This window comes from Haliotis cracherodii, unplaced genomic scaffold, assembly GCF_022045235.1.
Source record: "Haliotis cracherodii isolate W230 unplaced genomic scaffold, xgHalCrac1.p SCAF_11, whole genome shotgun sequence".
In the NCBI taxonomy this organism is placed as follows: Eukaryota; Metazoa; Mollusca; class Gastropoda; order Lepetellida; family Haliotidae; genus Haliotis; species Haliotis cracherodii.
The window spans coordinates 10,462,561-10,487,808 of NW_027266266.1; the positions used below are offsets into that span (position 1 = coordinate 10,462,561).

General features: G+C 43.4%; 1 protein-coding gene and 1 pseudogene across 1 annotated transcript; one reads left to right on the forward strand and one right to left on the reverse strand.

Annotated features, from left to right (window-relative positions):
* Positions 1-15,925, forward strand: part of LOC139454825 (uncharacterized) — a 47,926-nt pseudogene extending 32,001 nt beyond the window's left edge.
* A 4,943-nt stretch (positions 15,926-20,868) lies between these two features.
* LOC139454826 (uncharacterized) lies at positions 20,869-22,897 on the reverse strand (the record flags this gene model as incomplete). The annotated part of the gene is made up of 1 exon (XM_071236448.1): positions 20,869-22,897. A coding segment is annotated over one exon (990 nt), but the record flags the coding sequence as incomplete, so codon positions are not given.
* Between the last annotated feature and the right edge of the window lie 2,351 nt (positions 22,898-25,248).

The following is a 25,248-nucleotide window of genomic DNA, read 5'->3' on the forward strand; positions in this document are numbered from 1 at the left end:
TTCTGCAGGCTCCAAGAAAAACAGGTACAGCCATGTTGGCAAGGCTTTCAACAGGAAGTAGTTTAAGCAGTCAGCTAGGGAGATATCATTTATTCGAACTGTTTCTTATAACAGTAGTGACATGTAACCCTGTGACAAGCATAAAAAAGGAAAACAGAAAAAACGTATACTTAACCATAGCTCCTCTTCACAGATTGATGCAAAGAATCGGACAAAAAAATGGTTTTGGATTGAAATTGAATAACTTGAAGTTGGGCCGTCATAAGTGGGGTATTCATGGTAAACTGCAGAATGGTATCCCAGTGGGCTAGCACTATAAAACGAATAGTGTTCCAGGATAGGTTCCAGGATGGTTCGATCCCCGGCCAGGCCATCCCAAAAGACGTTGGGTGGGTTGGCTCTGATGCAACTATTTATATACGAAAGCCTATTGTTGCACCTAAGTAGAACTATTTTATGTTGTTTTAAATCTAAATATCGAGTATTTTTCTCGCCATTTCAGGTATTTAATTTGGAGTTGTTTCTCATTATTTCGATTATGTTTCGTAATTCCGATTATTTTCTAAGTTTTCAGTTTTATATTTTAAAATCTAAGTTTTGAATTTTTACTCGTTTCTTAAAATAGAATTGAAACAAAGAGAAACTTATCGTAATTACTAAACCAAGTAAAGACAAAAAATAACGAGAAAGTTCTATTTAAAGAATACATGTGTGGTACCAAAGTGGCAAGGGTTAGGCTTTCGTATTTATAAGATGAAGCCTACATGGCATTGAAGCCTACATGGCATTGAAGCATACATGGCATTGAAGCCTACATGGCATTAGACAAGATAATATGCAGACAGCATGAGTTGCTGATTCAAAGTAATACACTCATATGTTATTATCAGATATCGACCGAGTTTCTGGTGCCGTGGGAGAGGGCTACAGTGCCAGGCAGGATTTTTACACCATCAGAGAATCTATTGGGCGTCTCGACATAGACGTCACCAACTACTTCGTCGACACTGAAAATTTCGAAATATCAGACAACTTTGTCGTCAAGTGGCATCTGAAACCACACCGCAATGTTACGAACGCGGCCACCCCAGGGGTAGATGTCACGCCAACACAAGGATTTATCGTATTTGCAAAAGGAAAAAGCGTGCGAACTATCACCCTCAACATTGAGACGAATGACGTAAGGAAACTAACACTCTGATATCACTTGCAATAACACGAGGGGTAGTGGGGTAGCCTTGTGGTTAAAGCGTTCGATCGTCACGGCGAAGGCCACGGTTCGATTCCCCGTATTAGTACAAGATGTGGATCCGATTTCTGGTCTCCTCCGCCGTGATATTGCTGGAATATTGCTCACAGGCTCAGCATGACCAAACGTTTACAAATATTGATTTTCTTTAAAATATAAGACATTTCGTTTTATTGGAATGTGATAAAATTTAAAAGTATTGTATGAGAGAAAATCCAAATAGATTATACAAGTAGGACATTATTTTGATCCATCTTTGCAACGTACATGGGAACTGTTGAGTATTGTCGAGGTACTAGTGGCCAAGTAGTCGGAGAGCCGTACTGTACCTTAGTCGTTTCAGGTCACTCACTCACTAACTCTCTCACTCACTCACTCACCCAAATACCACCCACCCACTCACTCACTCATTCATTCGTAAAACCTGAAGTACAATTATTTTTCAAGTAGTTTCCTCCATCCCCCCCCCCCCCCCCCCCCCCCCCCCCACCCCCACCCCCCACCCCCCACCCACCCACACACACACACACACACACACACACAATGAAAATGTCATAGAGATAGATCTCTCTTTCATGGGTTTATGGTCGGAACATTGATATTGATATTTACGTTGATATTTATAAGTGCATTCCGTTTGGCGCGATATCCTAAAGCGTCCACGGTTGATATTTGACAGGGGTTTGAACAGGATGAAACATTCGTACTCCACCTGACTTCAGACGAGCCAACAGCGCTGCCCCATCTGAAGGAATTTACGACCATAAAGATCATTCAAGGTAAGGAATTTACCTCCCTTGCCATCATTCAAGGTAAGGAATTTACCTCCGTTTAAACCATTCAAGGTATGGAATATACCTCCGTTACTATCATTCAAGATAAGGAATTTACCTCCGTTAAAACCATTCAAGGTATGGAATTTACCTCCGTTACTATCATTCAAGATAAGGCATTTACCTCCGTTAAAACCATTCAAGGTATGGAATTTACCTCCGTTACTATCATTCAAGATAAGGAATTTACCTCCGTTAAAACCATTCAAGGTATGGAATTTAGCTCCGTTACTATCATTCAAGATAAGGAATTTACCTCCGTTAAAACCATTCAAGGTATGGAATTTACCTCCGTTACTATCATTCAAGATAAGGAATTTACCTCCGTTTAAAACCATTCAAGGTATGGAATTTACCTCCGTTAAAACCATTCAAGGTATGGAATTTACCTCCGTTACTATCATTCAAGATAAGGAATTTACCTCCGTTAAAACCATTCAAGGTATGGAATTTACCTCCGTTACTATCATTCAAGATAAGGAATTTACCTCCGTTAAAACCATTCAAGGTATGGAATTTACCTCCGTTACTATCATTCAAGATAAGGAATTTACCTCCGTTGAAACCATTCAAGGAAGAGAATTTTACACCATTACCATCATTCAAAGTAAGGAATATACCACCATCATCATCATCATAATTCATTTATGGAATGTACCGCTATTACAGTCGTCCAGTGCAGGGAATTTAAAACCTGTACCATCATTTAAAGTAGGGTGTATACCACCATTACCATCATTCAATGTTTATATTACAACAGTTAACACTATTTAAGGAAGGGAATTTACCACCGTTAAAACCATTTAAGGAATGCAATTTATTAGTATAATTATACTTGGTAGGAATTTATCACCAGTATAATCATTCAAAGTAGATAATTCACAACAGTTATCATTTTTCAAGGTAGGGAATTTACCATCACTACCATCATTCAAGGTAGGGAATATACCACTACTACCACCATTCAAGTAAGGAATTTACAACCATTATCACTATTCAAGTGAGGAATTTACCACCGTTATCATCATTCAAATTAGGGAATTTACAACTATTATCATCATTCAAGTAAGGAACTTACAACCGTTGTCATCATTCAAGGTAGGGAATTTACCACAGTTATCATCATTCAAAGTATGGAATTTACAACTATTATCATCATTCAAGTAAGGAATTTACCACCGTTGTCATCATTCAAGGTAGGGAATTTACCACCGTTATCATCATTCAAATTATGGAATTTACAACTATTATCATCATTCAAGTAAGGAATTTACCACCGTTATCATCATTCAAGTAAGGAATTTACCACCGTTATCATCATTTAAGGTAGGGAATTTCCCACCATTATGATCATTCAAATTATGGAATTTACAACTATTATCATCATTCAAGTAAGGAATTTACCACCGTTATCATCATTCAAGTAAGGAATTTACCACCGTTATCATCATTTAAGGTAGGGAATTTCCCACCATTATGATCATTCAAATTATGGAATTTACAACTATTATCATCATTCAAGTAAGGAATTTACCACCGTTATCATCATTCAAGTAAGGAATTTACCACCGTTATCATCATTTAAGGTAGGGAATTTCCCACCATTATGATCATTCAAATTATGGAATTTACAACTATTATCATCATTCAAGTAAGGAATTTACCACCGTTATCATCATTCAAGTAAGGAAATTACCACCGTTATCATCATTTTAAAGTAGGGAATTTACCACCGCTATCACCATTCAAGGTAGGAAATTTACAACTGTTATCTTCATTCAAGTAAGGAAATTACCACCGTTATCATCATTTAAGGTAGGGAATTTACCACCGTTATCGTCATTCAAAAACATCATCAACGAAAACATGTGTTACCTACAATAGTTTAAGACAAAAACAGTTACAGAAATCGAAGCAGAACAATATAACGAGATTTATAAACATTCCAGGCGTAGGAATACATACCGTGGCGTGACATGAATCAGGTGATTGTCTAATTTATGCACATAACTTGACTCGCCCACAAAATCAGCAGCCAGTCAACGTTGTGTTGGATAAAAAAAGTGAAAAGGCGAGAAGAACTGCATTAATCAGACTTTAACGAACCGGAGCAAATATGTCAAGGAGAAGGCGGCTGTTTCAAGTGACGTGGTCAGTAACCGCCAGATTCAAACATTAGTTCACTGAGAACGGGACGAAAGAGTCGGATGTATGTATGTATGTATGTCTGTCTGTCTGTCTGTCTGTCTGTCTGTCTGTCTGTCTGTCTGATGTATGTATGTATGTATGTATGTATGTATGTATGTATGTATGTATGTATGACTGGCACCAGTCACAAACACATGCAAAGGCAAGTCAACTGTCCACCTGAAAACTTATGAACATATGATACAGGTCAAAAAAGGAAATTGCAGACATGTGCTAACGAGCACGAGCACGTTCATTGTGGAAATATATGACATGTTGTTCATTGCCCTGTTACCATTGAAGAAAGATATGTGCACCTACTTCTTCGACCCGTCACCTTTATTGCAGGAAAGTATTTATAACATGCGATCAAGGAAGCTGTACTATCATTAAAGGTAGGAATATGGGACAAGGGCTCTTGGGAACCGTACAATTATGTTATACAGAGATATGTGGCATGTTCTCAATGGAACCGAACTATCACTGAAGGTGGGAATATGGGATAAGTGCTCTTGGGAACCGTACAATTATGTTATACAGAGATATGTGGCATGTTCTCAATGGAACCGAACTATCACTGAAGGTGGGAATATGGGACACGTGCTCTTGGGAACCGTACAATTACGTAATACAGGGATATGTGGCATGTTCTCAATGGAACCGAACTATCACTGAAGGTGGGAATATGGGACAAGGGCTCTTGGGAACCGTACAATTATGTAATACAGAGATATGTGGCATGTTCTCAATGGAACCGAACTATCACTGAAGGTGGGAATATGGGACAAGGGCTCTTGGGAACCGTACAATTATGTTATACAGAGATATGTGGCATGTTCTCAATGGAACCGAACTATCACTGAAGGTGGGAATATGGGACAAGGGCTCTTGGGAACCGTACAATTATGTTATACAGAGATATGTGGCATGTTCTCAATGGAACCGAACTATCACTGAAGGTGGGAATATGGGACAAGGGCTCTTGGGAACCGTACAATTATGTAATACAGAGATATGAGGCATGTTCTTAAAGGAACCGAACTATCACTGAAGGTGGGAATATGGGACAAGGGCTCTTGGGAACCGTACAATTATGTAATACAGAGATATGTGGCATGTTCTTAAAGGAACCGAACTATCACTGAAGGTGGGAATATGGGGCAACGGCTCTTGGGAACCGTACAATTAGGTAATACAGGGATATGTGGCAAGTTCTCAATGGAACCGTGCTATCATTAAAGGCTGGGAGATTTGGCATGTGCTCTTAGAAGCCGTACTATCAATAAATGTAGAGTTATGTGACTGGCGCCCTGGGAACCGACTCAGTGTTCAATGTACGGATATGTTGTATGTTTTATCGGGTTAAGTCATTAATCAAGGTAGGTATGACACATAATTCTGATAACGATACCATCTTTCAAGGTAGGGGTTTATGTCATGTACTTCTGAGGACCTATACCATCACTAGAGTGAGTGAGTGAGTTGGGTTTAACGCCGCTTTTAACATTATACCAGTTATATCACGGCGTGTCAGTTTAAAGTGGGAGGAAAGCCCGAAGTGATGCAGGTCCCAGGCGTGTAACCCACGAGCACGGGAATGGTGCTGACAAACCTAGAAACATAATCGGGGCGAACGGGGATTCGAACCAACAATCATAGGTTTCTGGCGTGCCCAAGGGACGCAACTCTGCACAGCGAATCGCGGCGCCTTAGACGACTGGGCCACCTGTGCCCCGCCCCCCGTCTCCCACCCCCTCCCATATAGAGCCGGTGCTTCTGAAACCATATCCGACCGCCTCCGTGGTCTAGTGGTAGAGCGTCCGCCCGGAGAGCGGAATGTCCGGGGTTCGATCCCCGGTCGCGTCATACTAAAAGACGTTAAAAGATGGCACTTGTTGTTACCCTGTCTGGCGCTCGGCATTAAAGGGCTAAAACAAGGAGTCAGTATACTGTGTCTGAGTGGGGTATCCAAACTGCGGCATGATATCTCAGTGTGCTAGCATTATAAATCGGCATCAGTCCGGACTAGTATAAGCAGCCACACACATACACGTGCGTGCACGTCGCTATATAAGTGCAATAATCTTGGATGCGACGTTAAACACCATTTCACCTCACCTCACCTGAAACCATATCCCTTCATTGAATATTTGGGTATGCAGAATATGCTTCAAGGAACCCGAGACATGTAACACGTGCTCTGCGGATGACTACCATCAGTGAAGACAGGGATACCGTTTGTATGGCACTGTTGAGGTGTACATAATTAATTGAACAATTGCTTCATCTAGACGTTTCCTTGACAGCAAGGGCTGACATCCGTCAACAATATGTATCAGCTCGAGTCGGGCATCATTTTGCTTGCACGAATTGCAATATATACATATGTGAGTGAGTGAGTGAGTTAGTGAGTTTGGTTTTACGCCGATTTTAGCAATATTCCAGCAATATCACGGCGGAGGACACCAGAAATGGGCTTCACACATTGTACCCATGTCGGGAATCGAACCCGGGTCTTCTGCGTGACGAGCGAACGCTTTAACCACTAGGCTACCCGACCGCCCCGCAATATATACATAAGGTCTAATAAGTAGGCTTATGCTGTTAAAGAATGTTGTTGGTGTTTTGTTTGTTGTTCAAAATCCCACTCAGCAATATCCCAGCTATATGACGTCGGTCTGTATATATTCGAGGCTGGACCAAAAATCCATCGATTGACATCATAATCATCGATATACGCATTTGGAATAAGATGACATGTATCAACCAGGTCAGCGAGCCTGACTACCCGATCAAGTTAGTGACCACGCATGGGTTGCTGAAGACCAGTTCTAACCCGAATCGTCTACACAATGGACAGTTGAACAGTTTTCAACTAAAACAATCGATTACTAACACCTGTGCTGACACTTTATACCTATTTCGTTTCAATTTCGGAATTATGTGAAATTCAATAAATAATTCCCAGTGGACACATTGACGTGGAGCATCCTCTTACATGTATCATGTTCATCCCAATCGATGCCTCCTGCTGCTTCAGCAGTCACAAATGAACACCGTGCTGATGTACAGTTAGCTACCGACCCGTGAAGATCCGGGGTAGAGTAGGTCTTCAGCAACCCATGCTTGCCGTTAAAAGAGACTCTGCTTGTCGCAAGATGCGACTAACGGGATCGGGTGGTCACCCTCGCCGACTTGGTGGATACATGTCATCGTATCTCATTTGCGTGGCTCGATGCTCATGATGTTAATCACTGGATTGTCTGGCCCAGATTATTTACGGACCGCCGTCATATAGCTGGAATATTGCTGAGTGCAGCGTAAAACAACAAACAAACAAACTATTGCTATTGTCATTATTTATAGAAATCCATAACAGATGATATTCAGTATGTGTATGAAGTACATTTCAAATTAATGATAAAGGACACATTTGCAACTTCGTATATGTCAATTTCCTTGACCACCACACATAAATGAGTGCATTAAATGCAGCTCAGCCGAATGCTGCACCTGACTTTGAGTTCACCATGTACGCTCGAATATGGCGGCGAGTTCCGCTACATTCAAATCATCAACATTCATCAAAATGTTTTTCTCTAATGTAGAAACAGCTGTATCACTGTCGAATTAGCAAGCTCATGAAATAAATATGAATTGCACTGTTTAGCAAAGCTTTCCTGGTCCATCCATTCCAACTTTGTCACAGTCTTTCCAGGTGATAATTTAAGGTGATGAGTGTGGCGTTAAACAACTTCAGGATCTCGGTGTATGTTATGTTGTTTACTTGCTTTCAGACGAAACTTGTAATGGCATCTCATGTACAGCGGAGGCAATCTGTGGAAACTTGACATGTGATTGCAAAGAAAACTATATCGGCGATCCACGGTTCACCTGTGTCGACCCAGGTAGGAGCGAATTTATGTTGACGTACACGATCGACATACATCCCCACATCCCCATCCTGCCCCACGGACACACACTGCAACACAACACTTCACACTATTGGGAAAGTCCACACACCATTAACACACGTCCACACACTGCAACACTACCTACCAACACTTCACACTATTGGGAAAGTCCACACACCATTAACACACATCAACACGCTGCAACACTACCGACCAACACTTCACACTGTTGGGAAAGTCCACACACACCATTAACACACATCAACACGCTGCAACACTACCGACCAACACTTCACACTATTGGGAAAGTCCACACACCATTAACACACATCAACACGCTGCAACACTACCGACCAACACTTCACACTATTGGGAAAGTCCACACACCATTAACACACATCCACACGCTGCAACACTACCGACCAACACTTCACACTATTGGGAAAGTCCACACACCATTAACACACATCCACACACTGTTGAGATACGTCCCCAATAGATTGACATAAATCTCGTATAACTGACATGCATATCATACCAATGACACATAATTATCTCATATTGTTCTCCATCCTCTAACATCACTGACACGAATTCACACACTATAAACATTCATTCCCACCCTATTGACACACGTTCAACACAACGGACACATACCCCCACACTGTAGATAACATCCCACACTATTAACATGCATACCCACACTGTAGATAACATCACACACTATTAACATGCATACCCACACTGTAGATAACATCACACACTATTAACATGAATACCCACACTGTAGATAACATCCCACACTATCAACATGCATACCCACACTGCTGATATACATCCCACACTATTAACATGAATACCCACACTGTAGATAACATCACACACTATTAACATGCATACCCACACTGTAGATAACATCACACACTATTAACATGAATACCCACACTGTAGATAACATCCCACACTATTAACATGCATTCCCCACACCGTAGATAACATCCCAAACTATTAACATGCATACCCACACTCCTGATATACATCCCACACTATTAACATGCATACCAACACTGATGATATACATCCCACACTATTAACATGCATACCCACACTGATGATATACATCCAACACTATTAACATGTATACCCACACTGCTGATATACATCCCACACTATTAACATGCATACCCACACTGATGATATACATCCCACACTATTAACATGCATACCCACACTGCTGATATACATCCCACACTATTAACATGCATACCCACACTGATGATATACATCCCACACTATTAACATGAATACCCACACTCCTGATATACATCCCACACTATTAACATGCATACCCACACGACTGATATACATCCCACACTATTAACATGCATACCAACACTGATGATATACATCCCACACTATTAAAATGCATACCAACACTGCTGATATACATCCCACACTATTAACATGCATACCCACACTGCTGATATACATCCCACACTATTAACATGAATACCCACACTGTAGATAACATCCCACACTATTAACATGCATACCCACACTGCTGATATACATCCCACACTATTAACATGCATACCCACACTGCTGATATACATCCCACACTATTGACATGAATACCCACACTGTAGATAACATCCCACACTATTAACATGCATTCCCCACACCGTAGATAACATCCCAAACTATTAACATGCATACCCACACCGTAGATAACATCCCAAACTATTAACATGCATACCCACACTCCTGATATACATCCCACACTATTAACATGCATACCCACACTGCTGATATACATCCCACACTATTAACATGCATACCCACACTGCTGATATACATCCCACACTATTAACATGCATACCAACACTGATGATATACATCCCACACTATTAACATGCATACCCACACTGATGATATACATCCCACACTATTAACATGCATACCCACACGACTGATATACATCCCACACTATTAACATGCATACCCACACTGCTGATATACATCCCACACTATTAACATGCATACCCACACTGCTGATATATACATCCCACACTATTAACATGCATACCTACACTGATGATATACATCCCACACTATTAACATGCATACCCACACTGCTGATATACATCCCACACTATTAACATGCATACCCACACTGCTGATATACATTCCACACTATTAACATGCATACCCACACTGATGATATACATCCCACACTATTAACATGCATACCCACACGACTGATATACATCCCACACTATTAACATGCATACCCACACTGCTGATATACATCCCACACTATTAACATGCATACCCACACTGCTGATATATACATCCCACACTATTAACATGCATACCTACACTGATGATATACATCCCACTCTATTAACATGCATACCCACACTGATGATATACATCCCACACTATTAACATGCATACCCACACTGCTGATATACATCCCACACTATTAACATGCATACCAACACTGCTGATATACATCCCACATTGACACACAGCCCACACTAGTGACTCACACATCCCACACTAATACACATCCCTAACCACTGACATATACATCACCACACCATTGACAAATGCATCACCACAACATTGACATATGCATCCAACGCTTTTGACACACACATCCCACACTATTGACGCACAGAGGATATTTCATGTTTCGAGTTTATTATCATGTTTCTCTCATCGAGTGATCCCACGCTATTGACATATATATCCCACACCATTGCCACACAGCCCACACTATTGACAAACACCCAACACTGTCGGCGTCTATATATGCCTACTGACACCCGAATACTTCAATTCAGACAAGCACCACCTGTGCATCGAGTACGGGGACCCCCAGATCCAGCCAATGGGGGGTCATCCCTTCTACCTCTTGCTGCTGCCGTGTGAACACCGCATCGTGGAGACGGAGACAGAGTCCGGCTGCTCCATCATCATCAACGGCGCCAGCACCGACGAAACCTATGACTTGAGAGCGTACACAAAGCTTGAAATGCTAAACATTACCATTGTCAAGGAAAATCAGCTGACCTATCTGGAAATTAATGAAAATGGAACAGAGGTATGGAAAATGATGTGTGTTTTGTACACGTTAAGACTACCTGTGAAAATCCGGGTTAGAATTGGTCTTTAGTAACCCATGCTTGTCCTAAGAGGCGACTAACGGGATCGGGTGGTCAGGCTGTCTGACTTGGTTGATGCATGTCATCGTATCCAAATTGCGTGGGTCGATGCTCATGATATCAATCACTGATTATTTACAGACCGCAATCATATAGTTGGAATATTGCTGAGAGCGGCGTTAAACTGCCTGTTTTGGAGTAAGCGAGTTAGTGAATTGGTTTTTAACGCCGCTTACAATAAGTCGTCTGAGGCGCTGCAGAGTTGCGTCCCTTAGGCGTTCTATGATCCTATGACCGTGGGTTCGATTCCCGGTTGCAACCTACCTAGAATGCCAATGGTGTAGTAGTCTTCTATGACGTACATCACTGTGGGTTTTCAAAACTCACTCACTCACTCACTCACTCACTCACTCAGACCGTGTTGATGCGTATTGTAGTAACAAAGAAAGACGCATTTTTCTCTCATGTTCAAACTTCTTCCGATATTCAATTGGGTATAACAATAACCACAACGATCACCATAACTGCAAATAACACAGACTTTCATATTGAATTTGTCCTAATTTAATCAATTCAAAACATTATAGTGGGTTGTTTTTCAATATTAAAGAACAAAAGCATGTTCGAAAATACATATGCAATATGATTCATAGGTAAATTGGTGCAATGATAAAATATGTCATTTTTCTCTCTGGCATGAACACAAACTAAATTAGAAATGTGCATTAAAGTTTCGTTTGTATTATTATAGTTTTTATAGATGTTAAACGCGGTTTCTTCTTTTCATCATCTTATTTACATAATGTTAATGTCAATTATTGTTCCATTGGGGGCGGTCGGGTAGCCTAGTGGTTAAAGCGTTCGCTGGCCACGCCGAAGACCCAGGTTCGATTCCCGACATGGGTACAATGTGTGAAGCTCATTTCTGGTGTCCCCCGCCGTGATATTGCTGGAATATTGCTAAAAGCGGCGTAAAACCATACTCACTCACTCACTATTGTTCCATTGGTCTTTACCAGTGCAATCTGGCTTTATCTTCTCTCGTGTGAGTGAGTGAGTGAGTTTAATTAAAGTCATGTTGGCAATATTTCAGCCATAATGTGACTTGAACAATTTATACAATAGTCATACAAACTGTCGACGAAGGAAAGTATCATAACTAGCAATATATCAGAGAGACTTGAAACGAGTTGTGGAACATGAAAAATATCTAATTATTGGGGTACGACACGATATAGAAGTGGGGCTACCGATCGCCCACAACAAGGTTAAAATCACCATACTAGGAACCAAGGGGACTTACGGTACCTCAGCTACCTGCATCGTTCCCTAGCAGGATTTACACCTTTCCCAAATTGCTGGCGATTGTGGCACGTTTAGCCAGAGGTTAAAACAAACAAGTATTGTACGATTAAAACAGTGGTAGATATACTTTGAAAGAGGTGTCTTCTCTCATGTAAATAACCTTCTCTCCTTGTTGATATCGTTCCTTTTCAAACTACAGGTAGTAGTAACCTTGATCTTTGAAAATACTTATTTCCATGATTGGTAAACAGAGCTTTTAACTCTACTAACTGAAGCCCCAAAGAGATTTTTTTCACTAAAGAAGGTATACATTTGAAAATTGGATTTAACCGAAATATTACATACGTTATCAAAACAATACAAGGTGAATAAAGTCTTCGAAACACTGCAAACTTAAGGTCCGAAACACAACTATGATTCCCATATAAAATACATCACCATCGAATAAAATTTTGTTGTTGGTATATTGTGAGCCAACATCAAACATGGGTGTATACCTTCCTCTGCCCGGTAGTGTATTTCAAACAGTCCTTTAACAGTGACCATCACTCACATTGTCAATAGCCTGCTCTTACTTACAGTTCTCTGACAAGATTGCAATGAAATTTGCTCGCAATGATGAAGGATTTCTTGAAATAACCCTCCCTGAGTGCGACGAAGCAAAAATCAAGTTCCGGGAAGAAGATGGCGCTGTTGTTGTAGAGCTCCCTAAACACACATTCCTCCCGATAGGGGCATGCATGCCAAGCGATGCCCCCGAGGCTCCTGTCTCCAGTTACACTGTCAAAGAAGCAAGAGGCAAAGACCTTGTTGAAATGTTTCTTCACAGCGTCCACGAAATCCACTCCTTCTACCCGTAAGTATCTTAAATCCGACCATCTACCAATATTAGCAACACCGACCCCATTCTACACCAAGTACCCGATATCCACCCTTCTACATTAAGCACTCGATGTCAACCTCTTCTACACTAACCACCCGATATCCAACCCGTCTACACCAAGTTCCCGATGCCAACCCCTTCTACACTAAGTACCCGATATCCACCCTACTACACAAAGTACCCGGTATCCACCCTTCTACACAAAGTACCCGATATCCACCCCTTCTACACTAAGTACCCGACATTCATCCCTTCTACACTAAGTACCCGATATCCACCCCTATACACTAAGTACCCGATATCCACCCTTCTACACTAAGTACCCGATATCCACAATTCTACACCAAGAACCCGATGCCAGCCCCTTCTACACTAAGTACCCATGTCGACCTCTTCGACACCATGTACCCAATATCCACCCTTCTACACCAAGTACCCGATATCCACCTCTTCTACACCAAGAACCCGATGCCAGCCCCTTCTACACTAAGTACCCATGTCGACCTCTTCTACACAATGTACCCGATGTCAACCTCTTCGACATTAAGTATCCGATATTCACCACTTCTACACTAAGTACCCAATATCCACCCCTTCTACACTAAGTACCAGATATCCACCACTTCTGCACTAAGTACCAGATATCCACCACTTCTGCACAAAGTACCCGATATCCACCCCTTCTACACTAAGTACCCGATATTCATCCCTTCTACACTAAGTACCCGATATCCACCACTTCTACACTTAGTACCCGATATCCACCACTTCTACACTAAGTACCCATGTCGACATCTTCGACACCATGTGCCCGATGTCAACCTCTTCGACATTAAGTACCCGATATCCACCACTTCTGCACTAAGTACCCAATATCCACCACTTCTACACTAAGTAACTGATATCCACCACTTCTGCACTAAGTACCCGATATCCACCACTTCTACACTAAGTACCCGATTTAACCACTTCTACTCTAAGTACCCGATATCCACCACTTCTACACTAAGTAACTGATATCCACCACTTCTACACTAAGTACCCGATATTCACCACTTCTACATTGAGTACCCGATGTCAACCCCCTTCTACACTAAGCACATCAACATGCCTGAAATGTGCCCTATCATTAGCGGGTCATCCATATTGTGCTATTTTGTGCTCACTGTCCTTCCCTCACAAATCAGTTACATAACGCTGGCGGCGGAGAGTTGGTAGATTGGTGACCGCGCTCGGCAGGGTCGAGTCCTGGGAATTTGTAGGCAGCTGACTTTGTTAAAACTTGGCCCCATAGCAGCTCACCCACGGTAGGATGAAATGGTAACGTGAATGCAAAGTTTAACCTTCCTACGGGAAGCTTGGGTTGTATACTCTCCAGGGAGCTGAGAGTGCAATTAGACTGCGCATCGATCCGTTGACCGGGTAAAAATAAAATATCATATTGTAGCTGTCGTAGTAGTAGTGGTAGTAGTAGTAACAGCAGCAGTAGTAATGAGTGAGTGAGTTGGGTTTAACGCCGCTTTTAACAGTATTCCAGTCATATCACGGCGTGTCAGCTTAATGTGGGAGGAAAGCCCGAAGTGATGCAGGTCTCAGACGTTTACCACTTCGGTGAAACCCACCAGCACGGGTATGGTGCTGACAAACCTAGAAACATAATTGGGGCGAACCTGGATTCGAACCTACAAACATAGGTTTCTGGCGTGTTCAAGGGACGAAACTCTGCAAAGCGAAACGCGGAGCCTTCGACGACTGGGTCACCCGTTCCCCCCAGTAGTAGAAGGAGCAGCAGTATATAGTAGTAGTAGTAGTAGTAGTAGTAGTTGAGGAACTTGTAGTTGTAGTAGTAGTTGTAGCAGTGGTGGCAGTGGGTTGTAGTTGTTGGAGTAGTAGTAGTAGTAGTAGCAGTGGCAGTGGCAGTAGCAGCAGCAGCAGTACTAGTAGTAGTAGTAGTAGTAGTAGTAGTAGTAGTAGTAGTAGTAGTACATTGTTCTGGGCTTCATTTAGACATATATTTCATTTTTTTTGTAGATACATGTATATATAGTTAAAAAAGATAACTATAATTCTTGGACTTCATGTCAGCCTTCCCTTTTCCCATATGCAGACTATGCAAGAACATCAGCGCTACCTACAGCTCTTGTGAATCGAAACACTACCACGACATGTCGATAGTGTGCGGACAGTTTGCCTTCGGAGACAGTGGAGAATGTTTGTCCAAGGGAATGGATCGCCAACAGTTTTTGTCCGTCATCCACAGATGCATGGACGACATATGCATCAACAACCTTCACCCCTGTGACGCCATCAAAAAGTACATAACTGCCACCAATGCCCGCTGCGACATCGACTACGTGTTGGAGGACTACGGTTGTCCGAAATAAAACAACTACCACGTGCCATACGTGCAATAAATGTTTACATTAACACACTGATCGTGACTATCTTGCTTATTATCTCATCTGGCCAAGCCCACTCTCCCGGTTTGAAACACGGGGATATGGCGATACAGACAGCCGTCATATAGCTCGAATATTACTTAGTGCAGCGTTAAACAACAAACCAACCAACCTAGTCAGCCGTCCGTTTTCCGTCCAAAACCTTGAAACATTTCTTGTTGAAAAATTCTATAATGAACAGTTTAGTTGGGAACTGGTGCCTTTTGCTGATTTGGGATATTCATTCTTTTTATTTTGTTTTCTTTTTCGGAGCAGAATTCCAAAGCTGTTGTAACTTGCGGTATACCTCAGTCTAGTGGTAAACTGGTGCCTTTTGATGATTTGGGGGTTTTAAAGTTTAATTTGTCCATGACAAGTCGGATTTATACTGAAATCAAGGGGAGTGCTCGCGATCTTTTCCGGAGCAGAACTCCAAAATCGTTGACTATTCCTTGATGAAACTTGCCACTTCAGATCAGCAGATCTCCATAACTCCATTTCCGAATTGCACCAGACCGGGGGGAATATGTCATCTCCCGATGACTCTTGGTTGCATCTGCAGCAATGTCGGAGTCCCTCATGTGTGAGGTCCAACATGCTATTTTGCCTTGTTATATCTCCGATAACGAAGTCGTAAATAATCTGTTTGTTTGTTTGTTTGTTGTTTAACGCCGCACTCAGCAATATTCCAGCTTTATGACGGCAGTCTGTAAATATTCGTATCTGGACCAGACAATCCAGTGGCCGACGTCATGAGCTTCGATCCACGAAATTGGGATCGATGACATGCATCAATCAAGTCAGCAATCCTGACCACTCAATCCCGTTAGTCGCCTCTTACGAGAAGCACAGTCACCTTTTGCGGCAAGCATGGGTTGCTGAAGACCTGTTCTACCCCGGATCTTCACGGGTCTGTGAGGTTACACATTGGGTACAGAGAACGCAAGGGACACCCTTATCTGTTACATTGACACACTGATTGCGAGTGTATGTACTTACATGTGAGGTGAAATTGGGATTAACGTAGCGTCCAAGATTATTGCACTTATACAGCGACGTGCATGCACGTGTGTTCAGTGGCTGCTTGTACTCGTCCGGACTGATGCCGATTTTTTAGTGCTAGCACACTGAGATACCATGCCGCAGTTTCACCTCAATTCCCCACGCAGACACAGTATACTGACTCCGAGCAAACCAGTCCTTGATTTAGCCCCTTAATGCCGAGCGCCAGACAGGGTAACAACAAGTACACAACACGGCGTATAACTTTTATTATAAAATGCAGATTCGTTCTCTTTATTCTAAAAGTACATAATTTTAAATTTCATAGTTCAAGTTACACATTTCAATTGATATGAGCATGTGGTCAATAAACCACAGATTTTAGGGATAAGATTTTATATACTTATTTGTTTATATATTATATACAATATTTTATTATATATAGTTTTTTCATTAATATGTAGTTTCAGGCATCATGTGCATGATGAACAAATGCGTAATCGACGATTTCGCTGATTATTTTCCACGGAGATGTTTCATTTTCACCACAGTAATCGGGAAACAAACAAGCTTTCGCATAACGTTTTTGGTTTTTACATTATTGTAGATTTACAACCTGACAAAGACGCACTAGGTATCCAGTGCGCAAAGTCAACAAAATAGCCGCCATGGACATTTTGTAAAAAATGGCATATTGAATACGTTTGCCGAGCTATAAACTACTGGTAATCATGTTAATGCTTTACAATATTTACATAGACAGTTAGGGAAATGGTTGAACTATTATAGTGTGAAATTTGAAAATTGTGGGTTTTACCGTTGTTACGTGACGTCGTTTATAGACGAAGTGGTGTGGTATTCAGAACGTCACTCGAAAATAAACACGGCACAGCGACAATACACAGGCTATTTTAGGTGACAGCCAGAGGGTTAATGCTGAACGCCAGGCAGGGTAACAACAATTACCATCTTGTAACGTCTGTTGGTATGTTGCGGCGGAGGATCGAACCCTGGCCTTCCGCTCTGGACCACTAACATGGATACTGACTACGAGACGACGGACCAGTCCTTGTTTCATCCCCTTAAAGGCGTGCGCTGGGCCGGTTACAAGTCAGAACAAGGACCAGTTTTCAAAGCATTTCAGACCGCCTCCGTGGTCTAGTGGTAGAGCGTCCGCCCGGAGAACCGAAGGTCCGGGGTTCGATCCCCACCCGCGCCATACCAAAAGACGTTGAAAGATGGTACTTGTTGTTACCCTGTCTGGCGCTCGGCATTCAGGGGCTAAAACGGTCGGCTCGGAGTCAGTATACTGTGTCTGAGTGGGGTATTCAGGTTAAACTGCGGCATTGCAGTGAGCTAGCACTATAAATCGGCATCAGTCCGGACTAGTACAAGCAGCCACACACACACACGTGCATGCACGTCGCTATATAACTGCAATAATCTTGGACGCGACGTTAAACCCAATTTCTCCTCACCTCACCTCAAAGCATTTTGGTATGACGCGGCCGGGGATCGAACCCCGACCTTCCGATCTCCGGGTAGACGCTTTGTCCACTAGGCCACAGAGGCGGTTGGGTCACACATAGCACACAGAGGTACAATGGAGTCGAGAGTGTTTACACACATGCAAGGAGCTACATATGCCGAACTAGGCTGGAATTCCGTGGCTCGTTTGTGGTAGAAGCTATTACGAGTTATGTCCCTTCTATGACCCCTTTACTGATCAATCAGATTCCATCCCTCATATCACGTGCATTTGCTTCAAACAAAATGGTGGCGTTCGGGTAGTCTAGTAGTTAAAGCGTTCGCTCGTCACGCCGAGGACCCGGGTTCGATTCCCTGTACAATGTGTGAAGCACATTTGTGGTGTCCCCCGCCGTGATATTGCTGAAAATACAGTAAACTACGGTTATAACGAACTCAAAGGGACCACTATTTTTTGTTCGTTATAACCGTACTTCGTTAGAAGCATATATACAGCATAACTACAGCAAATAGGCGGGACAAAAAAAGTAAGTTCGTTATATCCGTCAGTTCGTTATAAGCGTGTTCGTTATAAACGTAGTTTACGGTATTGCTAAAAGCGGCGTTAAACCAAACTCACTCAAACATAATGGTAGCGCCCAGTCAAGACGACCTGATCGATAATTAAGATCTTTATTGTGAAAAAAGAGGTTTTACCTAAGTCCATAACATCACTTGAGCACCTTTCTTAAAAAAAAGTGGAAACATCTGTCGACGCTCAGCTGAGGGTACACATGCTCTGCAAATCCTGCAATCGAACGAATTCGGCATGGCAGTTGCCATGTCATTTATGAACCGGATGTCGATTTCGCTACGGTTTTTTGTTTTCGTTAGTCCAGCCAAGATAAAACTCCATAATTACACCCACCCTTGCCTCGGGAAGATGGTTAGGTTGGTTGGTTGGTTGGTTTGTTGTTTTACGCCGCACTCAGCAATATCCCAGCTATATGACGGCGGCCTGTAAATAATCGAATCTTGACCAGACAATCCAGTGATCGATATCATGATCATCGATCCACGAAATAGGGATCGATGACCTGCATCAACCAAGTCAGCGAGTCTGACGACAAGCATAGTCGCCTGCTACGGCAAGCATGGGTTGCTGAAGACCTATTCTACCCCGGATATTCACGGATCAAGATAGTTAGGAGCATCTACTCTGTCAGCTCCTGTTGCTGCACCATGTGCTATAAACTCTTGCCCATCCCCGAGTAGCATCCTTGTCTTCTGTCATGATAGTCGATATATATATGGGCCCACTTGCACAAAGCCATCTTAGCACAAAGCCATACTTTAACATAAGCTTACGGTAGTCCTAGCACTAAGATCGCTTTGTGCAAGTGGGCCCTGATATAATGCCGATGCGATGTTAAATGTTAACTCACTCACCCAGTCACGGTAAACAAAACCGGTGACGACACGGTTGATCTTCTGCAACCCATGTTGCGACGAGTGAGGGAGTTGGATTGTACGCCGCTTTTAGCAATATTCATGCAATATCACGGCTTGGGGAGTGCGGGGGGGGGGGGCGGGGGGTGTGTGTGGGGTGTGGGAATGGGCTCCACAAATCGAACGTGGCGAGCGAACGCTTTAACCACTAGGCCACCCCACCGTCCATATGTTGCGACGAACGAAACCCGTGGTCAGGCTCGCTGACTTGGTTGATACATGTCACCCTAACCGCATTGCGTAGATCGATGCTCATGATGTCAATCACTGGATTGTCTGGCTCAGACTTGATTGTTTACAGACCGCCGTCATACAGCTGGAATATTGCGGCGTTAAACAACAAACAAACATGACCCGGTTATCACTGAGGGCAAATTCCGGATCCCGACGGTGAAGCATGGGAGAATTTGGGCAATGTACCCGGAATACCGAGGGTACGAAAAAAGTACGTAACAAGTTTTTACAGGAATAACTGTAATACAAATTCAAAATTAACAGTCTGTAGAGGAATAATTCACAAATACAGTATAGCATAGGCTTGTAAATATACAGTGTTTAAATTGCACCGGCATCTGTTTCATCAAACAAATATAATACTTTAAAATCAGTCAATAAATACACAAGGAAATAGCTATACTACATTAATATGAAGGCATCATGTGTTCTTTAACGTCTTTTGAGGAGGACACTGACTCCGTTATCAAGTGGTAGAGCGTCCGGTGTGCGATCCTCTGCCACGTCAAACCAAAAGGCGTTCAAAGATGGTACTTGTTGTTACCCTGTCTGGCGCTGGGCATTAAGGGGCCAAAACAGTGACTGGTCGTCTCGGAGTCAGAATACTGTCTGAATGGGGTATTCTTGCGGCATGGTATTTCAGTGCGCTACAACTATCAATCGGCAAAGTACAAGCAGCCACGCACGCACGCACGCACGCACGCACGCACGCACACACACACACACACCGCTATAAAGGGCAAAAACCTTGGTCGCGACGTTAAACCACATTTTACATCACCACCTTTTTTGAGGAGTGTATAACAGTTGCGAGACAACGAGACTGTTGTCAGGGGTATTGTTCATTACAGGAAACCCGAAAGCTGGCGTTAAAATACCCAGGCATTTAATACTGTATGGAGGGACTGTGGGTTCGCTGGTTTGAGGGTTTTATTCAGTGTGTGGGTATGGTTTTTACGCCGCCTTTAGCAATATTCCAGCCATATAACGGCGAAATGGGTACCTATGAGAAAGTGAGTTAAATATTTAACGACGCATCGGCAATATTTCAGCCATGTAACGACGAGACCCATGGGGGAAATCGAACCGGGTCTTCGACATGACTGGCTAGTCCATCGCCCTCAAATCCAGTGAGTGAGTGAGTAAGTGAGTGAGTGAGTGAGTGGGGTTCAACGCCACTTGAACAACATTTCAGTTACATCACGGCCTATCATAATGGGAGAAGAGTGAGTGGGTGAGTTGGGTTTAACGCCGCTTTTAACATTATTCAAGTTATATCGTGGCGTGTCAGCTTAATGTTGGAGGAAAGCCCGAAGTGATGCAGGTCGCAGACGTTTACCACTTCGGTGAAACCCACGAGCACGGGCATGGTGCTGACAAACCTAGAAACATAACTGGGGCTGACAAACCTAGAAACATAATTGGGGCGAACCGGGATTCGAACCCACAATAATAGGTTTCTGGCGTGTCCAAGGGACGCAACTCTGCGCTGCGAATCGCGGCGCCTTAGACGACTGGGCCACCCGTGCACCCCTAATGTGAGAAGAACTCCCGAAATAATGATTGTCTTGGACGTTTATCACTTTCGTGAAACCTACGAGCAGGCTATGGTGCTGACAAACCGACCAATAGAATCAGGACGGGAATTCGAACCACGATCACAAGTTCCTGACACGGCCAGGGAAAGCAACTCTGCTTTGTCTGAAAACATCAAATTTAGTGAATGACGTTCACAAAGGGCATGCCATAGACACCAAACCCCATCTGCTTTGCAAGTTTCGCCAAGCCTTCTGTTTCAATATGATGATCTACAACGGTTTCTGGAAAGATCAAACCCTTTCTGTGGCAGTCCGCCTTTATAAAAAGCGTGCAGCCTCCAACGCCATCAATCGGCACCACCCTGCCTTCCGCTCGGAGATGGGGTAAGAATATTCTATTGGATAGGCCATAGCCTTCCAACATGAGCTCCCCATCTTTCATATGTTTTTGCTTGGCGATAGATTCCGGTGTTTCCCGCCACGTATTTTTATCAAATATCCGTAACTGTCCCATATCCGACCGGAACAAACACGAGGGAACGACGATGTCCTTATCCGAAGACAGTAGCTGCTGGATTATGTCCGGCGGAAGCTGCGTGACGTCACTATCAATCCACAGAACCCACGCCTCGTCCTTCAGTCCAGCCTTCAGGAGCAAGTTCCGGGCCTGCGCAATGTGGCCGCGCCGTTTTCGCTGCGCGTGTATATTGTGGACATCCGTCCAAATTCCACTAACTTGACCCGTGATGTTGAAATGATGCACTTCTACCCTTTTAAACGTTTTCTTGAGATTGGATGCTACATCTTTAGCGATGCTCAGTGTTCCATCTCCACTGCAGTCTTCCCCGAACACAACTGATATCAGTTCATGTGGATAACTCAGGTCCGTCAGTAAACGACCAAACCGAGGTAGGAGTCGTGCTACGTTGTGAATCGGCGTCAGTATCAACACTTTCTCTTTATATTCCCGGGGCTCATAATTCAAAAATTCCTGTATGACTGACTGTCGTACTGGAATCACATGGTCATTGGAAGATCTTTGGGGCACAGGTGGAATAGCAAATAGCGCCTTGGGATCGTCTTTGGGATATTTTGGCGCTTCCGACACCTTCTCTTTTTCAGTTACGTTATGACTTGGTTCTGTTCTTAGGCCTATTTGAAGGGGGTGTGTTCCATGAGGTGAGGGCGAGTTCGATGTCGTGCGGACAGTTTGTTAACGCGTGTAAACAGCGATGTGACACTGGGTTGTGATAGCCCGTTGCGTCTGTGAGGAGTCCTGTGGGTCGAGGTCTGAGTGGGGTATTCATGTTAAACTGCGGCATTGCAGTGAGCTAGCACTATAAATCGGCATCAGTCCGGACTAGTACAAGCAGCCACACACACACGTGCATGCACGTCGCTATATAACTGCAATAATCTTGGACGCGACGTTAAACCCAATTTCACCTCACCTCACCTCACCTCAAAGCATTTTGGTATGACGCGACCGGGGATCGAACCCCGACCTTCCGATCTCCGGGTAGACGCTTTGTCCACTAGGCCACAGAGGCGGTTGGGTCACACAATAGCACACAGAGGTACAATGGAGTCGAGAGTGTTAACACACATGCAAGGAGCTACATGTGCCGAACTAGGCTGGAATTCCGTGGCTCGTTTGTGGTAGAAGCTATTACGAGTTATGTCCCTTCTATGACCCCTTTACTGATCAATCAGATTCCATCTCTCATATCACGTGCATTTGCTTCAAACAAAATGGTGGCGGTCGGATAGTCTAGTAGTTAAAGCGTTCGCTCGTCACGCCGAGGACCCGGGTTCGATTCCCTGTACAATGTGTGAAGCACATTTGTGGTGTCCCCCCTCCCCCCCCCCCCCCCCCCCCCCGTGATATTGCTGAAAATACAGTAAACTACGGTTATAACGAACTCAAAGGGACCACTAATTTTTGTTCGTTATAACCGTACTTCGTTAGAAGCATATATACAGCATAACTACAGTTCGTTATATCCGTCAGTTCGTTATAAGCGTGTTCGTTATAAACGTAGTTTACGGTATTGCTAAAAGCGGCGTTAAACCAAACTCACTCAAACATAATGGTAGCGCCCAGTCAAGACGACCTTATCGATAATTAAGATCTTTATTGTGAAAAAAGAGGTTTTATGTAAGTCCATAACATCACTTGAGCACCTTTCTTAAAAAAAAGTGGAAACATCTGTCGACGCTCAGCTGAGGGTACACATGCTCTGCAAATCCTGCAATCGAACGAATTCGGCATGGCAGTTGCCATGTCATTTATGAACCGGATGTCGATTTCGCTACGGTTTTTTGTTTTCTTTAGTCCAGCCAAGATAAAACTCCATAATTACACCCACCCTTGCCTCGGGAAGATGGTTAGGTTGGTTGGTTGGTTGGTTGGTTTGTTGTTTAACGCCGCACTCAGCGATATCCCAGCTATAGGGCGGCGGCCTGTAAATAATCCAGTCTGGAGCAGACAATCCAGTGATCGATATCATGAGCATCGATCCACGAAATAGGGATCGATGACATGCATCAACCAAGTCAGCGAGCCTGACCACCCGATCCCGTTGGTCGTCATTTACGACAAACGTCGCCTTCTACGGCAAGCATGGGTTGCTGAAGACCTATTCTACCCCGGATATTCACGGATCAAGATAGTTAGGAGCATCTACTCTGTCAGCTCCTGTTGCTGCACCATGTGCTATAAACTCTTGCCCATCCCCGAGTAGCATCCTTGTCTTCTGTCATGATAGTCGATATATATATGGGCCCACTTGCACAAAGCCATCTTAGCACAAAGCCATACTTTAACATAAGCTTACGGTAGTCCTAGCACTAAGATCGCTTTGTGCAAGTGGGCCCTGATATAATGCCGATGCGACGTTAAATGTTAACTCACTCACCCAGTCACGGTAAACAAAACCGGCGACGACACGGTTGATCTTCTGCAACCCATGTTGCAACGAGTGAGGGAGTTGGATTGTACGCCGCTTTTAGCAATATTCATGCAATATCACGGCTTGGGGAGCGGGGGGGGGGGGGGGATGGGCTCCACAAATCGAACGTGACGAGCGAACGCTTTAACCACTAGGCCACCCCACTCCCACCCCATGTTGCGACGAACGAAACCCGTGGTCAGGCTCGCTGACTTGGTTGATACATGTCACCCTAACCGCATTGCGTAGATCGATGCTCATGATGTCAATCACTGGATTGTCTGGCTCAGACTTGATTGTTTACAGACCGCCGTCATACAGCTGGAATATTGCGGCGTTAAACAACAAACAAACATGACCCGGTTATCACTGAGGGCAAATTCCGGATCCCGACGGTGAAGCATGGGAGAATTTGGGCAATGTACCCGGAATACCGAGGGTACGAAAAAAGTACGTAACAAGTTTTTACAGGAATAACTGTAATACAAATTCAAAATTAACAGTCTGTAGAGGAATAATTCATAAATACAGTATAGCATAGGCTTGTAAATATACAGTGTTTAAATTG